This window comes from Lissotriton helveticus, chromosome 6, assembly GCF_964261635.1.
Source record: "Lissotriton helveticus chromosome 6, aLisHel1.1, whole genome shotgun sequence".
NCBI classification, from domain to species: domain Eukaryota; kingdom Metazoa; phylum Chordata; class Amphibia; order Caudata; family Salamandridae; genus Lissotriton; species Lissotriton helveticus.
In genome coordinates, this window is record NC_136067.1 from 229,614,710 (window position 1) to 229,636,156 (window position 21,447).

General features: G+C 41.7%; 1 protein-coding gene across 1 annotated transcript in view; it reads left to right on the forward strand.

Annotated features, from left to right (window-relative positions):
- Positions 1 to 13,517: 13,517 nt before the first annotated feature.
- Positions 13,518 to 21,447, forward strand: part of LOC144761309 (ankyrin repeat domain-containing protein 66-like) — a 32,947-nt gene continuing 25,017 nt past the window's right edge. The window contains exon 1 of the mRNA XM_078646751.1: positions 13,518 to 13,665. Coding sequence (XP_078502877.1) covers positions 13,518 to 13,665 — 148 coding nt within the window. The remainder of the gene's footprint in view (positions 13,666 to 21,447) is intronic.

Genomic DNA, 21,447 nt, shown 5'->3' on the forward strand with positions numbered 1-21,447 from the left:
TTCTCCAAGGACATGTATGAGTGTGTCTCCTGTTAAGAAGTTTCAGGGCCATCAAAGACTTCACCTGCCGACCCTGAACTTCTCTGCGGGGAGTTCTTACCAGCCAAGTGGTGCCAATTCCAGTTCTGGACTCTTGGAGGTGGTTTTGCTGCAAGGAAATCTGAAAATCTATGCATTGACCTTCAGCATCTGTTTTTGCTGACATAGACCCTCCATATGGCTGAATAAATAATGCCTTGCAGTGGCCGAAGAATCGACACAGCACCTGCTGTGTGGCTTAGACGATCGCCGCAGCCCGAGTTCTGTGCATCGAGTCTCCAAAGTCGGAGAAACCCGGTTCGACTCCGATGGAGGCCCTGCTGTACAGCTGAAGAAATCGACGTACCACCAGTTCGCGGCTAGCAAAATCAAAGCAGCACCTTTTTTGCCGCTGCATCAACCCCAGCACATCCAGATTTTCAGTGTATCGCAGCTGTGAACCAAGTGCTCCATTGACATTGCCCAGCAGTAAGGAACCAAAGCCACGTGTCTGCAAAATGATGCATCACCCCCCCTCACAGTAAGGAATCAACGCATCACCTCCCCATACAGCAAGGAATCGACGCTTCACCTCCTCTGCACCGCAGCAAGGAATCAACGCATCACCTCGTCTGGCAGTAAGGAATCGATGCATCACCTCCCCTGGGAGCAAGAAATTGATGCATCGCTTTGTTTTCGGGTGCCTCATCTCCCCAGAGTTAGTTTTCGTGTTTGATTTTGACACATAACAGGAACTTTGTGCTAAAAAGTGATGTTTCCATAGTTTGCTATGAACTGAACTGTTTTGAACCTTGTAAAAGTGATATCTTTAATTGTGTATGTTGGATGATTGTTGTTTTGGTCTTATTTGCTTAGATAAAGATTGGTTATTTTCTAAACTGGTGTGGTGTCCATTAGTAGTGTTTTCACTGTCTTACTGTGTGTGTTTTTGTACAAATTATATACACATTGCCTCTGAGATAAGCCTGACTGCTCGTGCAAAGCTACCAAGGGTGTAAGCAGGGGTTATCTTAGCTATGTAAACCCCTTACACTGACGAGAATAAGGCTCCCTACTTGGACAGGGTGCAAGCCTCTGACAACTAGAGACCCTCATTTCTAACAGATGTAATTTAACATGTCATGAGCGATTTAATATGTGACATCTAAAGAAGTGCATGGCAGGGGAGCAAGTTATAGTTAGCAAAGTAAACTATAACTGTTGAGATTCAGTGATTTTTAGAAAAAACAGTATTTTCATCTTATTACCATACCTAAATATAACAATACTTTAATCTATGTTTTTTTTGAGTTAATATATATTACACTGGTTTGCCTTCTTGTTGAATGTTTACCAGTGGTTTTAAAGTTTATTTAACAAAAAAAAGAGGCAAAGAGGTCTAACAATGAATAGTTTCCTGTGATTCATATTGCTGATTTAATTTGCAAGTATATTAACTTTCCTAAACAAATAAGAAGTTAAAGACAGCAGTTCATCTTTCTTTTACTGCTCTCACAATGACCGTGCTGCTCTTCGACAATTAATCAGCACACCTGATACGCACAACCTTGCAAGCCAACCCTTGATGCAAGTATCTACCATTAAATCCTCACCATTGTGGTAAAAATTGATATTGTAAATTCAAAACGCTGTCAGCAAAAAGTTACACTTTATTTTCTTTCTATATATATGTTTTGTTAAATCCACTCCATAAGTGTAAATATACTACAAAAGAATAGCATGATTTAGAGTGTGTTTTCTAACAGCCTTACAATGTGCTTTGCATCTAAAATTTGACTTATAATTATATACATTGTTGCATAAAACACATTTTAAATTCTAGCACATCCCCAATAATAGCATACATTTCTCAAAACATTGACAGACATGTCTGTAGTGTCAGGCAAACAATGAATATTAAACAGATGATGCCCAAATGCTCTAAATCTTTCCTGTATGTATTGGGGGTTAGCATATCTTTTCGAAAAAATAAAACTAACTGCATATTAGCCCTTCTACAAGAGCAGAAACACTTTCTCCTCTCTGATCTCTGTTTTTAGGTCGTGCCTGGGCAGCGCATGCGCTTCTCTGTGAGGCATGCTGTGTTCAAGTATGGACATGAAGCTCCGCCCACTCTCCGCCCATATTTTTTATTTGGCTTGTGTCATTGTCCTTTGTAAATGCTGGCTTCTGATTCATTGATAGTCTTGTTAGTCCCTCCTTGGTACCGCCTTGTCTTAATTTGTAACCTCCCATGAGGACTGGCCCTTTTTCTTCTGTTGTTACACGGTATGTCTTATTTAGTCTGTATGCACTATTTTCTTTAATGAGTTTCTCCTACTGCAGGCATGACATGCTTTCCTGCAACATTCAGGGTTCCATGTGCGCTTTCACTTTCCAAGCAACCCGGGACAATGGTGGCTGCTTCTTCGAAGTGAAATAGGTCTCGCTTTTACAAGAGTTTGAGCTATTGGCATTGTAAACGACAATGCCTTTTATTTATGTGTTAATTATCAAAAAAGATAAATAAAAGGTATTGTCATTTACAATGCCAATAGCTTAAACTCTCACAAATGTGAGACCTATTGCATTGCAAATGCTTGTTGAATATGGAGGGAGGAGGGCGGGGGGTATTTTTCAGACTGAGCTCCAACTTTTTTGGAACTTAGTTCCTTCCTTCCCTCTTCTTTGAAGGTGACCCCAACCCTTTGCAATATCGCAACTGTCTTTATGCATAGATGACCAGGGCACTTAGAATTCCCTCAATCTTTTCCGTCTATGACACTAGAGTGAGCTCCGAGAAATCGTGGACCTCATTTATGAGAAGTGACACATAGCTGCGTGAAAGCAGCAATGCGTCACTTCTTAGGGTGCCCTCCTTGCGACATGTTGGATGCGTCATATTTACTGTATGACGCCTCATGTCGCAAGGAGTTACAGATACGTCAGTATTTCTGATGTACCTGTAGGCGCAAAAGTGACGCATTGCTGGAGTGTGTCACAAAAGTGATGCAACTACAGCAATGTGTCCTTTCACATGGGGCAAGCCCAGATTTTGACGCATTTGCACGCTAGAAGTGGCGCAGTGAAATCTCGTAGATTTTACTGCGTCACTTCTACGAGGCTAACTTATGTGGGAACGCCCACCCTGCATACATTATACCTGACGCAGGTATAATGTAGCGTAGGGAATTACAAAGCGACACATCTGCTTAGATGCGTCACTTTGTAAATAGGGCGCACCAGGAGGCATGTTTTAAGCCACTGATGCGCCACAAAAAGTGACGCAACGGAAGCGCAAAACTGTTGCAAGGCCTCATGAATAAGGCCCATAATTTGGTGCCATGGCACACTCCAAGAGCCAACACATATGAACGTCCGAGAAGTGATAGTGGCCCTATGCTGAGATTGATGAGGATTTGTTTGCTCTAAATTATAGTCTAGTGTTTTATTCTCTGTTCTGTGTCCTTATCTTTGATTATTTTCTCGCTTTGATAGAGCTGTTGTTCCACCTCACAGCCCTTTCAGAGCGCTCACGGGGAAGGGGGGGAGGAGGGGATGTTGGGGGGTATTGGTGGATTGACTTGGAAGTGACATTTTATTGTCACCACGTGAGTTACAAGAATTTGAATCTGTAATTTTTTCACTATTACAGAATTTCACTCGGGCAGATACATAAATTGCACTGGTCCAGGAGAGGAATTCGCACTGGTGCAAAACCCGAGGGACCAATCTGTTGCACTGTCCTGTTGCTTGCATAATAGCGGATGGTACAAAAAGGCATGCGCTGAAGTTCATATACCCCAAGGCAAAAACGGAGCAGATTAAATGTACCGCATTTTTCTCTGTTTTTACATAAAAAGGTATGGCAATAACTTACTTTTCTCCACTTTCAAAAAGTAAATGATAAAACTGCGTTTGAGACAAAATCTGGCTGGGTGGTACCCAAAAAAAAGATGCAAAAGCGCCCATGGCCCGGAAGCGGCGGACTGTTCCTCCGGTAGCGTGGCTAGTGTGTCATGAACCCTTGTGCAAGAAAGGAAATGGCTCACCAGTCAGTGGCCCCCTCAAGCCCTGGAGCCCGGTGCCACTGCACCTGCTGCACCACTGGGAGCTACTCTCTCGTACCCGACCTGTTTTACAAATCTCTCGAGACTTCCAAATAGCCCATTTCTCTCCCGGGAAAGCTTCTGCTAAAGGTTTTGTTGGTCGCCGGTGGGAGGAGCCCGTTTCCATGCTGACAGGCCACAACAAACGCTCACAAAAGCAGGGAGCGGTGGCACCGTGACCCCCTGCCTTCAGCAAACAGATTCTGAGAAACGCAGCGTTGTTTTTTTTCCCTGCATGTTCTACGGCGGCTCCGTTTCAGCTGATTCAGGAAAAAAACAGCTGAAGAACTTCATTTTAAGCACGAGGCTCCCTCCTACGCAGAAATCAGGGCATACGGCCGCGAGCCAGAGGTGATCCATTCCTTACACTGTATTTAGTTCATTGCTTAAATAATGCTGCAGCTGTACTTTTTTTCTTTGGATAAAAGCACATGGGAATATTGTTGACGTTTTGTTTAGTGCATGTTTTATTTACTGTCATGTTTGCCAAGTTTCAGATTATTTATGTGTGACAGTTCCATGGTTTTAGTGTGCTTTTGTGTGTCATTCCATGCTTTTTGTGTGACACTATGAGTGAAACTTAATTGCGATAAAAACCAAGCAGAAAAATACACGAAAAGATGAATATCAGAAAGGGCCCCACTTGGTGCCATATGAAGAGGTAGAAGTGCCAATTGCTTTTGATTCAAAAGTGCATGCACCGAGGTAGTGCTAGTAACTTGCTGCCAGGGTTGGATGGGGATGCTAAACAGGCCTGGGAGCCCTAAAAAAGTGACCCACATTTGCGGATTGCACCTTTTTTTGCAAATCACTGGTTCAGTGTTATTATAAGAAGGGGGAGGGGTTTTCTAAAGGAGTCATGTTTTCTTAACTTCACTGAGATAAAAAAAAATGCAAATGCTGACTGGATTCTCTTCATGGATTAGTTCATAGTGGTGAACCACACATGAATATAAGCGATGCCACGTCTACTCAGGCCCCCAGCCCCATCTCAATCTGCATTCCTTAATGGGCTGTCTCAGAAAGAGACTGGGAATGAAACCTCTGCCCTGTTGGTAAAAGAGAGGTAAAACAGACTCATCTGCCTCTGGTAAGGCCACTCCAGCGCCCACTGGGCCTCTGACGACATTAGAACAGCACAGAAACAGCCCAAATCGGCCACCATGCTGCCCAGAAAAGCGTCCCACAGCTGCAACTCTGATACCAGCCCCTCGCTCTTTGCCTGAGTGCCCGCTTTACCAGTCCGACCCTGCTGGTCGCATACTGTCATTGAATCACCACCCACCAACAGCCTGGTAAAACAGTGCACACTGTCCGAGGTTTATCAATGACAGCTCTTAATCTTTTATTGACCCCTTATCCTCTGTCCTGGCTGCAGACACTGCTAGCAGCTGAATGCTGAGTTTCACTGACTTCCTTAGGATGCTGACAAATAGCTTTTCACACTTGTGGAACATAGAGAACTACTGCTGAGTTAAGAGGAACTCTCCAAATTGCTTGACAAAATGTTCTAGAGAGGGAATGACTAACAGTGGTGTAATCTGAACAATATCAGTGGGGGTGCAGGGGAGTGGTAAAGGTGTGGTATGCAGCATTTAGGAGCACATTGTCACAAATATATTACAAAAGGACGGTGTGGTAGGCAGCACACTCAATTACAGACAGCACATTTTCCATCGAAACGATCATTAAGGCCGCACAGGCATACAGTTTTACTGATATGCCTGTATAGTGCACAAAGTAGGTGTGGAAATTGAGTTTCTGTAAAAAATTTATAATTTCTGTTTCACATAGTAGTTTCTTATTCTTAATTTGTTTTCATACTATTAACATTTTTGTTTCCATCATACTTCAAAATTATTAAAAAAAAGTGATTCATTTGTGCTTTTCTAATGTATTTGTTTTGAAATATTTTCACAGTTCATTTACAAGTATTTAAATGGTATTGTGACATGGAAGAAAAAGACATCCTGCAGCCATTTCTTTCACACAAGCAAGATTTTTACATAGTTTACTTTACAAAATTCTTACACTTTGCAGTAAGAAAAGAAATGATAGTTTCAAAAATAGTAAGTAAGAACAGCATGTTGTTGATACACTTTTGTGTTAATAAAAGTGCATGTGGTGATTGAACACTGAACCTTTTACCGTGGCACCAAAAACCAGTGGTATTACAAAACTTGACGGGCCCCCTTGCAAAGTAACCCAGTCAAGAGCTCTCAAGCTAGGGGCCTGTGCACAGTTGCAGAGGGGCCCCCTGGAGCTCAGGCCCCCCCTGCATCGCGGGGCTGCGGGGTCTATTGTTACGCTACTGCCATACAGACATATAATTTTAAAAACTCTAGTAGATGGTCGCAGCTCCTCTTGCATTATGCATTGGCAATGTCATTATCCCATAACAGCAGTGACTGGGCCGAAGCAGACACAATAGTTAGTTCAAGATCCGATGACTTAATCAGAAGCATTATATGTAAAACTTACTCGCCGATACCAGCCACTGCCATGGAGAGCCAATGCCTAAAATGTAAGCCTGTCTACTTGATTGTTTTAAGGTGCTCAACTTTCTTCGGGTGGGTTTTCTGGGCGATGTGGCATTAGCAGCTGGCACTGACAAGTCGCCTATTCCAGGGCTACCCCACCTTACCTTGGAAATCTGCTGCCGGCCATTCCTGCTCAGCTAAAGTTTGTTTGCTGTCAATTCCTCACTACAATCACACAGCTATGCCATTAATTACCATGCTTTTCACACCCAATAGAATCCCCTTCTTCTCACTTCCTAGGGATGAATGAAAATATACCATTACAGTGTACGGGTAAACTTATACACTGGTTTACCTTCCTGATACGGAAGACAGGATTGTAGAAGGCTCAATGTGCAATAGTAGATATAGGACCATTCCTGCAGAAAGTACTGTTCAGCTTAGTAAACAGCTCGTTCAGACGTTATTATAAGGGGAACCAGTTTCAGAGTCCCCAAATCTAGTTTTCGTGGCCTTTGCTCTCCTTGCTGCTAATGCACCTCCTCTCCTCTGTCTCACCTTGTGCCTTGCAGTGCCGGTGGTGTCAGGAGGCGCAATGAATGCATGAAAAATGCACTTTAGTGCAGTGATGAGGACCACTGCACTAAAATGAGTTAGTCTACCTCCTGATGCGTGGTACTTAGCAGGTCTGTACTGTTGTGTTGCCTAATAAATGCTCTATGGCAATAGTTCTTAATCTTTTGACTCCTGAGGACCCCCACTTAATCATAACTGGGATCTGTGGACATGCAAAGAATCTTTAGTAGAATCTGGGGACCTCACTGAGGGCCAGACGTAGGTCGCCAAATACCACTCGGTAACGGCCGAATTCGGCCATTACCGACCGGTATTTGGTGATTGAGATGTAGGGGCCATAATTACACAGAATCGGTAATTTTACCGATTCAGTAAATCCCAGATGTAGGTAGCACTGTTCACAGTGCTACAGGCCTTCAGAATTCGGTATTTTACCACCCAATCCTATTTGGTGGTAAAATACCGAATTCAGGTGTGCATGCACATCTGTGCCATGTGACACACAGACATGCCCTTAGGGCATGTCTGTGTGCCACATGGCACACATGCCTGTACTTGGGGTGCTAGAGGGTGTCAAAGTGACACCCCCTGCACCCTTGCAGGATTCGGTATTTACCGAATCCGTAAATACCGATTCGGTATTTCACATTGATTCCTATGGGCTTCAAGGCCCATAGGAATCAATGTGAAATACCGATTCGGTATTTACAGATTCGGTAAATACCGACTCTTACATATTCGGTAATTTTTTACCTACATCTGCCTCCTTCCTATTTACCGACTCTTAAATACTGATTCGGTATGAGTCGGTATTTAGGAGTCGGTAAATAGGAATTACCTACATCTGGCCCTGAGTAATTATTGGAACCCAGGGATCTCGACCTAAGCAATTTAGATGATTTGAACCACCAATAATATTGAAAAATTAAAAAAAACAAGCATTCTTTAAACAAACACAAAAATTGTGAAATATTTAATTGAATTCATGAATACAAAAAATTTCAAACATTTAATTTTAATTGAAAGGTTGGAGCTTTTCTAAATGCAACTGAGGCCACCCATCACCCATACTATATTCTGTTTCAAGCCCTTGCACCATTAACCAATCTGAGAACACCAATGTAATTTTTAATCTCTAAATTCGAACTCCTTTATATTTATAGAATAGTTTAACATTTTCAAATTTGCATTTTGCTTCTTATTTATATTTATTTAATTTTCTAAGCAGTCGTGGACCCCCTGAGTTGGCATCGCTGATCCCCAGGGGTCCCCAGACCACAGGTTTAGAACCACTGCTGTATGGAATGAAACGTTGCAGTTTAATAACAATTCATTGCAGAATGTCAGAGAATACAGAATCACGTATTTCTAAAAATTGTGGCACGATTAAGAACATTTAATAGGGTCCTTGTTTAGCCGCAGTAGGAGATAGCAATTGCTACCACTTTTTGCTGTTTTCACCCACTGTGATTTGTTTTCCACTCAGTGATATTATCAGTCCAACTAGTAATCCTATAAAAGTAAGAGTGCTTCTAGCCTTTGCTGGTTTTGGTAACTGATTGTCACTAATATTAACATTTGTTCTTGAACTTTCTGTACCTTCTAGTAGAGAACAAATAAATGGCCTGCCATCAGGGTCAAATGGCGAGCAGCGACACGTCTTAAGATGTCATGTTAGAAGGGGAGGACATTAAGACAACACCACGAACATATGTTTAACAAGGAGTGGTGAACATCTGCACAATGTACAGGGCAGCCTTTTGATGGACATCCATCAAATCTAGTAGCTAATAATAGGGATGGGCAGAGTCTGTCAACTTTGCTCTCTTTACCGCAGGTAATAAAGTTACCCCGCTTTACTCAACTTTCCTTGCCACTAAGGTTTTCAGAAAATAAAAAGTTATACCAAGAACATATTCTTGTAAAATCTTTATTTGTGAGAGAATTTTCCCACCAAATGTGTATTCCCCGAAATTATCCTACTGTTAACCTTCTTTTAGCAAAAAGAATATCCTGGTATTTTTAAAAAATAAATTTAAGCTGTACAAACTTTTGAAAGTTTACTGAATGCAAAATTCGAACAATAAAAGTAACGAATCTGCAGAGGTAGAATCTTCTTTTGTACAGACCTCCGACTGTCATGCTAAAGCTAGTGGCATTATTACTGAGTGAAGTATGTTGACCCACTGCCCCATGCTCTCTGCTGTAGAGGTGGAAGCAAAATGGGAATGACATAATTACAAACTAATGGATGAAGAGAGCTGTCTGAAAGCCCCTTTAAGTATATACACACCATTCATATTTTGAGTAAAATCAAAAGGTCTTGGCTAAGACCAGAGCTAATAATAAAGCAGGCTGTGTGTTTACAGCACAAGATGACGCCAGACACCATGTTTTCTCTTTCTTTGAAGCACACTTTTTAATACTCAGGAACCAGTGCTCCTGGCCAAAACAGAAGAAGCATAGAGAGGACCCTGCATTATGTTTGACCCCAGGTCACACACTACCTTCTGACAAACCTTCCTCGTGAACCACAGAGAGAGCAGATAATGCTCACCCCAGCATTGCTCTGCCCTGCGGTGCCCTAATTTCTCTCTCTTTCCCTCTGCCCGCTGTCCGCTGACACACAACACTTCTGACATTGGCACTTACCACTTGCTCAAAACAGTTGGTTAAAATGGCACCTGTTATTAGGCTTGTAACTTAGAAAGATATGTGGAAGACCCGATATTCAAGGGTCTACATTTTATTTCCCATTCCAGTTTCATTAACTTGTTATCCCAGTTATTCGGTCTGTGGCTCTGGCACCTCACTGTCCCCTCTTTAAATAAAAGGCAGCGGCGACTCCTCCGCTAAGGTGGAGTAGCGTCACCCCACTGCTTTTCAGCAGTGCAAAAAAGGACAAGCATTTAAGATACAATAGTTCCTGCAATAGCGAGATTTTCAGCTTTTGGCATTGTAAATGCAATGTCTTTTATAATATTAAAAGGCATTGTCATTTACAATGCCACTAGGTCAAACTTTAGCAAAAGCCAGACATATTGATTTGTAGAGCGTGGTGTCCATGAGGCGGCCGTCACGCTCACCAAAAAAGTAAAAAAAAAAAGAAAAAGAATCAGAGCACGGTGTCCCTGAAGTGGGCGCCGCGGTCATCATTAACGTTTAAAAAAAAAAGAAAAAGAAACAGAGCAGAGTCCCTGAAGCGGGTGCCGCACTCAGCATTACAGTAAAAAAAAAAATTTAATTGAGCGCGGTGTCCCTAAAGCGGGCGCTGCGCTCACCATGCAAATAAAAAAGTTGAAAGAACGCGCGGTGTCCCTGAAGAATAATGTGGTGTTCTTCTAAAAAGTAATAATAAAATAAAAAGCTTCACCATTGTGCCGTGAGTGCTGTGGGGGCAGGGGGAAGCCGCTTTTAAAATTAGAGCGGCATAGCTCTCTACACGAAAAGCAGTGAGCGCGCTGCAAAAACAAAAAAGCAGCCGCCATTGTTTGTCCCCATAGTCAATAAACAAAATAGTGCTCACCTACCAATAATGCAGATGTTGTAATAAGCCAAATAAAAAGGTCCAGTCGTTATGGGAGCTAACAAATGCAGAATCAGAACCTAGCATTTATGAAGGGCAATGACACAAGCCAATGACAAATATGGGCGGAGAGTGGGAGGGGCTTCCAGAGCATACTCCAATACAGCATGCCTCGCAGAGCGAGCAACACATGTGCACTGCCCTTAGGCGCGACCTAAAAAATTTAATTATAATAACACAATGTTATCATTTTATTTTCCCGTGTTAAAGACAGTTTTGGAGTGGGGTGGGGCTTGGCTGTCATCACAGCCAGCAGGGGCAGTGGTTTGTGCACTTAAGTGTGCATGATGGTTTGGATGGCCATCTTGGACCAACGAAACAGTCAAACACACTTAGTATGTTCTCCACCCAGCTGTATTGCCCAGCCTGTGAGGAGAACATGCACAGGCTCCCACTCCCTGCCTGAGCACCGAACCAGGTCGCTCAGACCAATCACGACGCTGCGGTCATGCTGGTGCCACCAACATTGTGATTGGCTAGGGGAGGCTGTGAGCCTGTGTGCTTCCAGTTGACAAAAGAGGACAGAAGAGAGGTTACAGTCAGCCGGCAGATAAGTGATATTTTCTTTCTTTTGTTTAACCCCCGCCTCACCACTACTGCCCTGGAGCTGCCGTCCATGATAAAAGTATACTTGTAATTAGGACCTAAATGGTAAGCGCTTTTGTGAGAAACTTAATCACCAGGTAACTGGCTCATCTGTGCTTTGTTGGGGGTCTTTGAAATGTTCTAAGTGGGATGAGTTTATTTAAAGTGCGTCTGATGGTGATTGTTGTCGGTAATTATGTTAAAGTCTTCAATTTTGCGTGTTGTGTTGGTTATGCCTGAGATGTTCTGTTGCGACTGTGAGTGGTGTGTCTAGGTGGCTAGTGCATGTCATAGGTGTGGTGCATTAGAATCATGTGAAATATGTCTTTCCTCAGGTGGATGCATGTCCGATTTTCTTTCTAATGCATTTTGTTGCATTTGGCTTGGGAATTATATCTGGGCAGTGCTATTGGAAACACTATTTAGTTGTGGGCTTTCGTTCATAAATTATGTGAGGATAAATGCATTTAAGCCTGGTGTGAGATTGTGGTGTGAATAGGATCAAGGATGAAGTCTCCCGGGTCATGACTTTGCCTGTTTTATATTGCATGAGGGGCAAATGTATTTTCCTTGAGCTTCATCCCTATACTTAGTGCATGCTGAGTTTGTTTTTCTTAGTAGATATAGGCTTGTTTCTTCATGGTGTGTTGACTGGTCAACCTTTCATAACTAAGCTTACAATTTAGGATATTACTGTATCACCTTGAATTCCAAATGGAACGAACTGATGTCTCCGTTAGAACTCCCACTGGTAAATTTACTAGAAGGCAGTAGCTTTTGGATGTCTTTCGATCCACTATGATAATCATCCAATCCATCAACACAGCTCCGTTCCAAAAAGTTAGCTACTTGTAATCTGACTTCACTGGGTTAGTGCTTCACTCTGTCTGGCTGAGCAGGACACTGCCAGACAAGGTACTAGGACAAATCCACCCTACTATTAAGATTGGAACTCAAATATTTTAAGAAGTTGCACCATCTAATTGATATGGACTTTCCTTTGCCCTTAGATATATGGTCATCTTCAGCACTGCAAAGTGACCATTCGCAGTGTGGAAGAGCGGTCATTTTGCAATGAAATATCAGTACTATACAGTATACTAAACAAAATAAAATAAGTTAATAATGTTGTGATGTCTGCATGTGAGGGTGAAGGCTTTGAACTTCCTTTAAAATACATGCACAGTTTCACTGTAATCATCTAGAGGATCTTGGAATGGACAGTTGCCTACTGACTAGTCAACTCTATATGGCCCAAGGGGCTCTGGGGGGCAAATGGGCAATGCCACTGGCTATTGTGAATCTAATCATGGAAGCCATATACAACTTCTAACTACATGGATCGGGAAGTACCTCCTTTTCAAACCCAAACTTTCACTGGATATTTAGGACAAACCATCAAGGCTTACTCTTGAAGTCTGGCGTGGTATACAGAGTTAAATACAGTTTACACATGGATAACTCTGATTGCTATCAGATAAACAGTGCAGCTAACCGGTGTGGTTCAGTAAAAAGGTTATTTACCAAGCCCGTCATATCTGATCAACATTTCCTGGTGCCTCTCTTGCTTTATCCTTTGTTAGCCTCCAAAATCACCCCACTGCCCTTATTTCTTCCTATTATGCTCATGATACCTCACAGGCAACCCACTTTGTTTCCTCTCTGTCACGTTTTTTTGATGGTGGTGGGGCCGCCATGAAAACCGTGGTGGAGAAGAAACTCATAATATGCCTGGCGGGACCACGGTGGTCCTGCCAAGCATATTGCGGCCTCAGTACCGCCATGCAACCTCCAGGAAATGGTGGTTCCCTGGTGGCAGTGGCAGTACCATGGCGGTTTGACTGCCCCACTACAAGAGGGGCGGTTGGCCCGCCGGTGCGGTGGTGGCTGTACCACCACTGCCGCGCCCCATGAGACTGCGACTTGTAATCAGGGCCTCAGTGTCCAACTGGCTGAGAGAGACTTCTGGAGACTAGCAAAACTGATTCCATGGAACATGATAGACAACATTGGTTCGTATTTCATTTTCCAGCAATCTTTATATAAAACTGGAGGTTGTAGTATTGAAAGTAAATAGCAATTGACAGCAAGCACAAACAGCCAACTACTAAAATTGGCAAAAAAGGAACTTATATTGTCCATGTTGTTCCAGCCTGTGATAAAATGTCGGACATGACAGAACTTCACCAAGCGGCTGCTTTGGGAGACTACGACCTTGTGGCGGAGGTTTTGAGGACAGGCTTGTGTGATCCGAATCACAAAGATATGGATTGGAACGACAGGACTCCTTTGCACTGGGCTGCAGCCAAAGGTAAGCCTTTATTTTGTTGTATATTTTCTTGTATGTGATTGTATATAAGGTAAAGATGGTATTTGCAAAAACAAAATAGGGTCCCTGGATACCATAAATACCAGGAGAGGGAGGCAGGGAACAAAGAAGAACAAGAACAAACCTCTCCTAGGTATCACATCAATATATCGGTAATATATCCTTCATTGAAAAAATATCAACATTGTCCCACAGCAAAGCTTATTTAGAAAACATTATTCTTTTTATTATAATGTTCTGACATAAAAAATATAATCATAACACAATGGTGTAATCAACATACTCATTCTATATGTACAGTATTTTCAAATTTACAAATATAATATATACAGTAACCCCCAAAGAAAAATAGCAAAAAATGTAATTCATTCATCTTATAATACCAAGCATCCAAACATTCATCCAGAACTACCAAACACAGCTAAACCACAGTGAAGCAAATAAGACAAAACATGACAGTGAAAAATTACATACATTTTACATATACAACATAGCAACAAAAAAGAAGGTGCCGACGCGCGTTTCGGAAAAGGACCCTTATCCACAGTTCCTTCGTCAGGGCGCAGTAGATAAAGTTCTTGGTTGACGTACCTTTTCCTTTGAATTTTGCGAAATAAATCAAGATAATAGAATAACAACAAGGGGGCTCATTCTTGAAATTGAATCAGACATGATAATATCATCATGTGTTCCGCTATGATCCAAAAATATATAAAGTTGGTAGGTTTGCACGACACAGACTGGTCGTGCTAAGTACCGTAATCCTGATAGCCTAATCCTGGTAGGTGAAATGCCAAAACCTATCACAGAAGTATCCGAGGTAAGGTAAAAGGCGGAGCGAATACCCCAGCAGTTAGCAGGACGGCCGATGTCCTAATGCGCTATAGGAATAGCTGACAATGGTAGCACAGGAAAGTGACTTCAAAGTTGACTGGCGGGGTCCAATGATAAACCTCCGGAGAATTTCGTAAGCACTGAATGAAACAAGCGAAACCTCGTCAGGCTAAGATGGTATTTGCACCGCAGTAACTTGGCACAAACGCAAAATTCCGCTATTTACTCCAAGAGCGATCTTTGTCTCGAACAGAGACTGAAATCACAATTTCAGTAACATTCCATTGACAGTGAAGCATATTTTTCCCCACAGTAATGACAGAGAGGAGCAGATTGCAAACCCCTGAAGGGTTATTAAAACGTTAGTAAAGTTAAAATCTCTAATCAAATCAATAAGTCAAAATCGATACTCTTCTGAATACAGCATACATCAATATGATCCAAGCAGTTCAATTAGGAATGGCAATTTTGCATTTTGCAGGGTAGCTTATGCAAATCAAAGCAAACTCTATTTCCTGAAAGGAAACTCCCTAATTTTGAGATAAAGTTGTTGGCAGGTCAGGGAAATTCGGAAACAGCTGATATTAGCAAATATAAAATCGAAAGAAGAACCAGATAAAGGAACCAGATAAAGGTTCCAATAAGAATGGGAAGAAATGTACTTGCTTTTGAGAGTATCTCTATGAGCAGAAAAAAAACACATTGGTCTCAAGAGATGAGAAAGGATGTCAGCCTACAAAGGTGGATAGGGCAAGTGCAGGGCCGTTCTTGCCTATAGGGCAATCATGCTGTGCCCGATGGGCTGGTCTAACAGATCACTGTGTGGGCCGTTTTTACAGCTGGTGTGGGCTGGTTTTATGGCTAGGTGGGCCAGTTTTTACTTTGGAACTCCCTAATATAAAATTGTTTTAGTTATATGCTTCACTACTGGGGGCCACTTTTATTTTGGTGCCTGCACCCATTGTGTGTCCCAGTCCGACCCTGGGCAAGTGATCTAACTAACTAAAAAGCTTCACACCGTTAAAACATAACATTCTGGTCAAATGATGCAATTTTCAGGTTTTCCCACCAGGTGATGACCAATCAAAGCCCAGTGTTCTCTCTGTACTTGGTTTCGGCCTCCTTCTCGCAGAATAATACAATCCCAACTTCTTCTCCCACCAGGACCTTCACAATATCACGCAAAGGAGTTTTGCGTCCTCAGTTTTCTCATCCACAGCAGGAGTTGAAGTTTCGTTCCAACTCAACTAATCACTACACTTTGTAAGCAAGCAAACAAATAACATTTTAAAACAGCACACAGGGGCTCTGGTGTTTGAAACAAAAAAGTGCAATGCACTGCAAACCGAAATAAAACTTTAATTCCAAGATGGAGTGAGGTACCTAGGCCCACCCATGTCAAATTTAAATGTACTTTGTCTAAATAAAGATAATAAATATATGGTTCATTCTGCTAAATCTCAATTGAAACAATATGCAAAATAATAAGTGACATAATATGAGTACATAATGAATAAATCGTGTGTTAACCATGAAACTAGAGTTAATGCGGGTTACAGATTAACATATTATTTAAGTGCAAATAACCAAAATAGTTTCTGCGTCATCACCTGGTATACCGAGGGCTACTAATTGAATTTCGGCTCACCTTAACCTCCTTGTGACCCATCAGTGGAACTGCTATATTTTTGGAGCCCGATCTCCTCGCTACCAAGATTTCTCTCTCAGCCCCTCCCCCCCCCCCCTCCCACACCCCCACCTCCAGCTGGGACTAGAAAAGCAGATGCTCCCAAGGGAGCAAAAGTCCATCATGTTCTCCTCCTTCTGGACCTTGGCAGTTTTTCTTCTATCAAGAGCTTACTTACTTTGCTCTTTGTTTGCAGTCCGATGTGGCCCTCGGTTGTGCTGCTGAGCGTGAACAAAATAAGGTAAATAGTACATGTAGGCAGAGACATTATGCAAGGTAAATGTTGAGTGTGCGTTACTCACATGAATGTAGCAAAACAACAGAGCCACAATTTTGCAGATAAGTCAACAGACCTTTAATTTTCCAGCTAAGGCATAGCGAGGCTGATAGTGTTTTTTTGTGGTGTCATTTTAATTATTTTCTGAATCTTATAAAGTTTTACACCTTTTGATTTTGACTGGTCGGGTGGCTTGACTCTGACTTATAACTGAAGAGCACCCGAATGCAGATATACAGATTTAATTTGGAACACAACACGGTACACTCCAACGCTTGCGCAATATTGGGAAATAGTGAGGTGCTAGATTATGATAATAGCTACACCCTTCATCCCACTACACTTTGTAAATGATGAACAGGTTTACGTTTTATTCTGGATTCCACCAGAAGCCAATGTATTCTTGATATGGTTGAGTGTTTAAATACACACATTTTTTGGCCACTTGATTGTAGAGTCTTTGAAAAAGGGAAATTAGATTTTAAGAAAGTCATAGATCAAACATTTTATAACCAAGGATCATTTCAACTTTACTCAATGTTTAGTTTGGTTGAATGGGATACTGTTCCTTATCAGTAGTATTTTAATGTTGTTGAGCTCTACAACTGTGTTTTGGTGTAAACCAAATGTTTCATCCCTAGGCTTTATGCCAACTTTACACGCAGGTTTGTGGACTGAAGGAGAGATTGGGTTCTTACTTTTTGTAGTTAGTAAGAAGTATCTTAATTTTAGGATAAAATTCTGGAGAAAGGTTTGGATCCACGTTAAAGAGAGGCAAGTCAACTGATTCAGCCCTATAGACTTTCAGGTGCATGGTGAGGTCATCCTTATCACAACGTGCTGATTGGTTGAAGAATAACAAGGACACTTGTTCACCTGCGTCAAGGGTGATGCATAATTCTTCCCTGACTTTAGCCAAAGGGGATTCTGTCCCTTGTATTTTATTTTACAGAGTTTTATATAGCGTGAACTTGACCTGAATCGGGTATCAGAGCGCTTTACATAGCACCTGTTGCGTTACACGAGGACACATTCATTTTTGTTAGGCACAGGGAGATTAAGTGATTTGCCTAGAATCACATGATGTTCAGTGTCATTGCCAAGACTCCAACCCAGTTCCCCAGATTCGAGGTCGACCGCCCTAGCCGTTAGGCCAAATCCTCTCCCCTGTAGAGATTTGTCACTTCTCTGAAGATCAATCTAGATACCGTTTTGCTCCATATATTATTCTAGTTGTTCTTTTCCAGGATAATAATAATAATAATAATAATAATAATAATAATTATTATTATTATTATACCGTTTTGCTCCATATATTATTCTATTTGTTCTTTTCCAGGATGTGACTCACAAATGGGAGGTTAATGATTGGATAGTAGTCATGCCTAACTGATACAGTCCAAAAAACATATGTCGGGTTTATCATGCTTAAAATGATTCCACCGTTTAAGGTAAAAAGAATAATAAAAATAAAATCGTAAATCTATACCATAAAATGTTATCACGTTGTAACTGTGCTGTTTAAAATACTCGGCTTTTATTAAAGCAATGTTCACTAAGAATTCTGATTGCTATTCTTTCTTATGAGAAACCATGGGTCAATGTTACCGTACTGAGTTTCAGCACCATGGACAGCAGTAGCGCTGTCCAGACAGCTGAAAGAATTCAACATGGGACATAATGGAGAAGCTCCTGTGGTGCTTTACAGAGAATATAGATATCGACTTTAAGAATACCCTTGTGGGACTGTTTGTTGATCCTTCCACTAAAATGTGTATTTTTTATGGTAAATTTTTTAACAAACCCAAATGCAAAAACAGTGAATTCACAATGATATCAAACGTTGATTAAACATTTTAAATCCTATTAAAGTGTCAATTTTACCGTACGTTTCTCATCAGCCCTGGTGGCCTAAGAGGGCCCTGGACAAATGAACTGACCAGGTTTTTTTACCTGCCGAAATCACTTTCTTTAACATGGCAAGAGCACTTTGGGTGAAAAAGGAAAGATTGAATGGCAGTCCGTCGTGTCATGGCTATAGTTTTGTTTTCCAAACACAATCATTTAAGGAGGAAATTTGTCTTTGAAAAAGAATAAAATAATGTCCTTGTTATGATGGGAGTTTTTAGATGTTCAGTGTGTGGGACAACTTATCATTTCGGGCGTAAGTATGATTGACCTATTTCTGGAACATATGACCACACTGGTGTCAGAAATGCTGGACTGTGTAAACTGGGCACTATGATACCGTTCTCGCGAGGGTGGGAGATTGTTTCTGATGGCAGAAGCTGGTGAGAATCTGAAATCAGAAACAGTATTTCCTCCACTTTTAAATGAGGCGGGGTACCAAGAGTCAGGTGGGCGGGTCAATCCGATTTTTGATGATGCCCGCAACCCACTCCCCAACACTGAGGATTGCTCAGGGAGAGGAGGATTTTCACTATCACAGACGTCAGTGTCTCTTTACTTTTTTGGGTTGGAAATCGTTTTCTGGGTATTTGTTTTGAATGGGTTTGTAAAACTTTTCATTTTTGCAGTTTAGATTTCTCAGTTGTGCCAATCTGTGTGCCCATGCGTGAAGGAGATTTCAGTACGTTCGGTGACCCTTTATTTTAGGTTGCTCAATTACACTTTTAGTTCACACAAACGCATACACCCTTGGTGAATTTAGCCTTCTGTTTAGATTGACAAAAGATTCTGTAACGGGCATTTTCTGCCCCATTTGCTTGACATGATGTTTGATTTCTGTGTGTGATGACAGAACACACCGCAGTCTGTCTATTTTGGCCACTCTTTCTTTCAGTGAGCCAAATGAGTACTAACGAGTAGCATAATAGTACTCTTTGTTATGGTTCTCTTTGTTAACCGCAGCGATTGCCCTCAGAAAACGGAGAAACGATTTGTCACTCTTATTTTTTTTACCGAGAATGAATAATAAACTGATCATGGGCTGGGGAAATATGTATTTGGTTTTTTAGGCTCATTAAGGTGTTGGGCGTGGATCCTATTAATGAAAGGAGAGTACGATAAAAGTAACAGGAGAAGAGAGAATCACACAACCCATGCATTTACCCATCTATTCATTTATTTAAACACAAGTATTCTTCTAGCCATGTAACCATATCTTCTGAGCATTCACCCACCTGCCCACTAATACATGCATTCACCTACCCATTGATCCATCTCGTCATAAGGTCAAGCGTCCATTCTCTCACTCACGCAGGTGTGCATCCAGCCATTCATTCATACAATAATATGTTGGCTGCTTTAAGACACTCAGTGAATCCATGAGGCTACTTCACAATGCTGGAAGGTGAGAGGAAAAGACGTGCTGGGAGACAGGGAACCATGGTGGAATCTAGTGAATAGAAAGTGCAGCACCAAAACAGTTATAATGCATCAATTGGCTGGACAGAGGGTAGGAGCAGAAGAGCATTCGTGCAACACCCTCTGGTGCACTACACATACAAATACTGTTGCATGTTTCCATCCATCCCTCCAGACATCATCCATACCCTACTGACATCCATCCATCCCCTACTCACAAAGATAAGTTCCTCCTCATCCAACAATTCACTCACACTCAGTCACCCTCGCCAGTCAATTCATTGACCCATCAACTTATGCATCCACAAATTCATGTATTCACCCATTCAGGTATTTTACACATCAATTAACTCATTTATACAGCCATCCCCCACGTATGCACATCCGTATACATCCATACTCCCATTTATGCCTTTATCAATGCATGCACCCATCGTTCCATGAGTCCACCCACAGATGGACTCTCTTATCCATCTCCCCTGCATGGATCAAACCGCAAATGGATCCCCTTATCCATCTCCCCAGCATGTGCATCCATCCATCTGCCTAGTCATATACCCGAACATTATTCCTTGAACCTTCTCGTGCATCCATCTGTTCATCCTCTCATGTCCTGAAATATCCATCAATTCACCCACTTATGTATCCATTCTACTATCTCGTCAGCAATCCATCCATTCATTTGTCCATCCATCGATCCAACCGTCCATCCATCCATCCATCCATCCTTCTTCATATTCATCACCCGGGTCTTTTCGGTCCTGGTTGTCAGGCAGTGTCAATCTCCAAGCCGAGTGAGCCTCTGCTTGCTTTCAGCAAAGCGCAGAAAACCTGGCTCTTCTCTAAGTAATGTGTTGCCTCTCAGGCTCTGGCTATGCTGTCCTGTGCATCTGCCATCGCCAGGACACCTTTTAGGTATCTACGTGCTCTTACAAATTAATGAATAAAAAAAATAGTCAACCCCCCTCTCCCATGAATGCATCCATATGAAAACCAATTGATGTGTCAAAGCACTAATATATATCAGCACTTATGCATCCTTCAATCTATGCATACATTCTGTCATGCATCTATCCACCGCCTGATGCATCCATCAAGCGCCCTCTCGAGCTTCTACACTGACACTCCCATGGACTCACGTACATATTCAGCCATCCATTGACTCACCCATGCGCCTTGTAACAACTCATTCATTCATGGTTCTCTCATGCATCTATCATGGTTGTAGGTTGCTACCTTGCTTGTTTTTACTCCAGTGCCCGTCGTAAAAGGGAGGCAGACTCTTTTCCATCGCAGTGTTAGATCTGTCTCAGGTCCCGAGCTGATGTCTGAGCTCAGATCTGGATGCACAATGTCTTGCTGTAACCTGTTCTGTTCTTTCCTTTCCGCAATGGTGTCAATTTGCGTGCAAAAGTGTAAACATGTACTATCTTGTAATTACTATTTAAGTGTTGTGCTTCAGAAATATGAATAGCAATGAATAAATTAAATATAATCCTGCACTATCTTGTAATTACGTTTGACTCTCAGGTATTATATATATATATATACATATATATATATATATATATATGTATATATATATATATATATATATATATATATATATATATATATATATATAATCATTATGACACTT